Here is a 4,486-nt window from a genome sequence, read left to right on the forward strand (position 1 = left end):
CCTCCCCCCTCGCCCCTCTCTGTCTCTGTCCCCTCCTCTCTGCCTCCTCCCCCCTCTCTGCCCCTGCCCGCTCTCTCTCTCTCTCTCTCTGCCCCCTGCCTGACCCTGCCTGTTGCTGTAGATGGTGCCGACGGAGCTGGTGGAGAAGGAGTTCTGGCGGTTGGTCAGCAGTATTGAGGAGGATGTTACTGTGGAGTACGGAGCGGATATTCACTCCAAGGAGTTTGGCAGCGGCTTCCCGAACAAAGGTGGTAAAAGGCAGCTCGCCCCGGAGGAGGAGGTCAGTCAGTCGGCACGACACTCGGGGAGGAGGGGGGGCGGGGGCGGGGGCGCGGGGTGCGGGGTTGGGGGTGGGTGTGACAGAGCAATGAGGGAGGGATGGGAGCGACGGTAATCCCTCTGCTGAGAGGAGCAGCTCCCCCTCCATCCACTGTCCGATGGAAAACCCATCGCAATTTCGAACCCCCTCCGCTGCAAGGGGAGTGAGGTCCCAGTCTCTCCGACGTGAGCGTGTCCCTGGTACAGAAGTAAAAATTCCACTGAGCGCTGGAAATCCGAAATGGGAGCTCTGAACACTGGAGAATCTCAGTGGGTCCTGCACTGTCTGTGTAGAGAGAAACAGTTAAAGCTTTGAGTCTCTGTGTGTGTGTGTGTGTGTGTCTCCCAAAGTCTTCCTTCCAGCACTTAGAGTCTGTACAGCACAGAAACAGACCCTTCGGTCCAACCTGTCCGTGCTGACCCAGATATTGTAAATTAACCCAGTCCCATTTGCCAGCATTTGGCCCATATCCCTCCAAACCCTTCCTACTCACATACCCATCCAGATGCCTTTTAAATGTGTAATTGTACCAGCCTCCTCCACTTCCTCTGGCAGCTCGTTCCGTGCACGCACCACCCTCTGTGTGAAAAGGTTGTCCCTTAGGTCCCTAATAAATCGTTCCCCCTCTCACCTTAAACCTGTGCCCCTCTAGTTTTGGACTCCCCTACCCCTGGGGAAAAGATCTTGGCTATTTACACGATCCTTGCCCTTCATGATTTTATAGGCCTCTATAAGGTAACTCCCCAGCCTCCGGCACTCCAGGGAATACAGCCCCAGCCTCTCCCTGTAGCTCAAACCCTCCAATCCAAGCAACGTCGTTGTAAATCTTTTCTGAACCCTTTCAAGTTTCACAAGGTACTTCCTACAGCAGGGTGACCAGAGTTGAACACCGTATTCCAAAAGTGGCCTCACCAATGTCCTGTACGGCCGCAACATGACCCTCCCAACTCCTATACGCAGTGCATTGACCAATGTTTTGCCGTGTTTGCTCCCTGGTGCTTTTGTTTGTCTGACTCATGCCCCTTGTGCCTGGTGAGGTGAGAGTGAGAGTGAGCGCTGGGCCCCGGGCTTTTGTTCTGGAGGTGGACTGTGGTTTCTGGCCTGAATTGTGGTGAGGCACTGCCATCTGGTGGTGATTGGCTTTGCTGCAAGCGTTGAGCTCATCTGTCCTGAGAGGGAGTGTGGGATGTGGGAGAATCTGGGAAAGGGGCCACTGCTCTAAAGGACGGGGGTGGACCATTTAAAGCAAAAAGAAAGTTTCCTCGCAGGTTGTGAATCTTTGGAATACGCTTCCTGATAAGGAGGCGGAAGCAGAGCTATTGAATATTTTGAAGGTGGAGAGATTAGATGTTGCTGGGTATGGAATGTTTGAGTTGTAAAGGCTGGGACTCTCCACGGGAGTGTAGGAGGTTGACAGGAGACCAGATAGAAGTTTATAAAATAATGAGAGATATAGAGAGAGTTAGTGGTAGGTGTCTTTTCACAAGGATGGCGGATTTTAAGATAAGGGGATACATTGTTAAGGTGAGAGGAGAGAGATTTTAAAAAGGCACGAGGGACAAATCTTTTACACAAGATGGTGGTTTGTGTGTGAAATGAACTGACAGAGGAAGTAGTGGATGTGGGTACAGTTATAATGTTTAAAAGCTGTTTGGATAAGTACATGGACAGGAAAGGTTTGGAGGGATATGGGCCAGGAACAGGCAGCTGGGACTAGTTTAGTTTGGGATTATGGTCGGCACGGACTGGTTGGGCCGAAGGGTCTGTTTCCACGCTGTATGACTCTGGCTTTATGAGCAAGGCAAGGGGTGGGGACGAGAGGTTCACGTGGGGTGGGGGGGTGGTGGGGGCGATGGTGGTGGTGAGGGAAGCGTGTTGTAACGGGATCAGGAGCTAGGCAGGCTCGAGAGGCCGAGTGGCCTCTAGGTCCGGATTGGTAGCTGTCTGTTCAGACTTGTGTTTCTCTGTGTTATTTTACATCGCCCGCACCCTCCCCCACTGCAGCAGTACACAGAGTGTGGCTGGAACCTCAACGTGATGCCCGTCCTTGACCAGTCAGTGCTGTGCCACATCAATGCTGATATCTCCGGGATGAAGGTGCCCTGGCTGTATGTGGGCATGTGCTTTGCTGCATTCTGCTGGCACATAGAGGATCACTGGAGCTATTCCATCAACTACCTGCACTGGTAAGTCTCATTGTCAAGGGGAAGCTACAACTGCACTGGGCCCGGTGTTAGAGACTCTGCAGGGCATTTAGTGAGAGTCCCAGTTTCCATATCCCGCTGGGAACACCGCGCGCTCCTGATCCCCCGGTCTCCCGCCGGGAACGCCGCGCGCGCCCCCGGTCTCCCGCCGGGAACGCCGCGCGTGCCCCCGATCTCCACAACCTGATGGGAATACCGAACGGGGGTTTCGCTCCCTTGGGGAGAGAGGGGGTGAGGCAGACAGGGGAGGGGAGAACGGGGACTGGCTCTAGTGGGTTGCCTCCGATGGGAATAATGGTTAGGGGTTGGCAGAGGGATAGGAACAGGATAAGTACGTGAAGGAGAGAGGGATGGAGGGAAATGGGGAAGAGTGGGGTTAGTTTGGCGTAAGGCAGGAACATCAGCAGAGAGGGGCTGAACGGTCTGCTTTTCTGTTAATGTACAAAGTTATTACCTTTTCTTTGTAATGGATCTTGCTGTGAATGAGTGGCCCCCTCCTCAGTGAGGGGGGAGGTAGGGAGGGAGCGATGGTGTATCATCTCCCTGTGTGTGTTGTGTCCCCCGCCCAGGGGTGAGCCCAAGACGTGGTATGGTGTTCCCTCATATGCAGCCGAGCAGCTGGAGGCTGTGATGAAGAAGCTGACCCCAGAGCTGTTTGAGAGCCAGCCTGACCTTCTCCACCAGCTGGTCACCATCATGAACCCCAACATTCTCATGTCCCATGGAGTACCGGTAAGTGACAGCTCTCAGTCTCCAACGCTCCCCCACCCTCCCAGGATAGCATTGCGCTGTGTCCCTGTCCCTGGGAGGGTTTGATGGGGGGACAGTGTAGAGTGAGCTTGACTCTGTATCTAACCCAGTGCTGTCCCTGTCCCTGGGAGGGTTTGATGGGGGACAGTGTAGAGGGAGCTTTACTCTGTATCTAACCCCATGCTGTCCCTGTCCCTGGGAGGGTTTGATGGGGGGACGGTGTAGAGGGAGCTTGACTCTGTATCTAACCCCATGCTGTCCCTGGGAGTGTTTGATCGGGGGACGGTGTAGAGGGAGCTTCACTCTGTATCTAACCCGGTGCTGTCCCTGTCCCTGTCCCTGTCCCTGTCCCTGGGAGCATTTGATAGGGCACAGTGTAGAGGGAGCTTGACTCTGTATCTAACCCGGTGCTGTCCCTGTCCCTGGGGCTGTTTGATGGGGGGACAGTGTAGAGGAAGCTTGACTCTGTATCTAACCTCATGCTGTGATTTGCCACCCTCTTTCAGGTGGTGCGGACTAACCAATGTGCCGGAGAGTTTGTCATCACCTTCCCCAGGGCCTACCACAGCGGATTCAACCAGGGCTACAACTTTGCTGAGGCTGTTAACTTCTGCACAGCTGACTGGGTACGTCCTATTTCAGCTCCTCGTCTGGGGTGGGAGGGAAAGGACCCCCCTGGGAGGGGGGAGTGAGAGTGCCCTCTGTGAGGGGGAGGGTGGGGGGAGGAAAGAGAGAGAAAGCACCCTGAGAGGTGGGGGTGGAACAAGCCCCCTCTGAGGGGTAGTGCTGGGGAGGAGGGAGGGAGAGGGAGAGAGCCCTCTGTTGGAGGTGGTAGAGAGAGCGAGCCCCTTGTGAGGGGCAGAGGGGGAGAAAGAGCCCTCTGTTGGGGGGTGTGGGGCAATGTGAGAGAGGGAGGGAGGGAGGGAGAGAGAGAGCCCCTAGTGAGTGATGGGGGGAAGAGGGAGATCCCCTTGTGAGAGGGGTGGGGTGGAGAGTGGGAGAGCTCCCTGTGAGTGAGGGGGGAGAGGGAGAGCCCCCCTGTGACTCGGGGGGTGGGGGAAGAGAGAGCACCTTGTGAGGTGGGGGTGGAACAAGCCCCCTCTGAGGGGTAGTGCTGGGGAAGAGAGAGGGAGAGAGCCCCCTGTTGGAGATGGCAGAGGGAGCGAGCTCTTTGTGAGGGATGGAGGGGGAGAAAGAGGCCTCTGTGGCGGGG

The 4,486-nt window shown here is 55.8% G+C and overlaps 1 protein-coding gene across 1 annotated transcript in view; it reads left to right on the plus strand.

Annotated features, from left to right (window-relative positions):
• LOC109926219 (lysine-specific demethylase 5D-like) overlaps positions 1-4,486 on the plus strand; it is a 31,687-nt gene that overhangs the window by 14,457 nt on the left and 12,744 nt on the right. The window contains exons 10-14 of the mRNA XM_048619958.1: positions 122-280; positions 2,324-2,505; positions 3,093-3,255; positions 3,780-3,899; positions 4,277-4,286. Coding sequence (XP_048475915.1) covers positions 122-280; positions 2,324-2,505; positions 3,093-3,255; positions 3,780-3,899; positions 4,277-4,286 — 634 coding nt within the window. The remainder of the gene's footprint in view (positions 1-121; positions 281-2,323; positions 2,506-3,092; positions 3,256-3,779; positions 3,900-4,276; positions 4,287-4,486) is intronic.

This window comes from Rhincodon typus, chromosome 44 (genome assembly GCF_021869965.1).
Source record: "Rhincodon typus isolate 14 chromosome 44, sRhiTyp1.1, whole genome shotgun sequence".
Taxonomy (NCBI): domain Eukaryota; kingdom Metazoa; phylum Chordata; class Chondrichthyes; order Orectolobiformes; family Rhincodontidae; genus Rhincodon; species Rhincodon typus.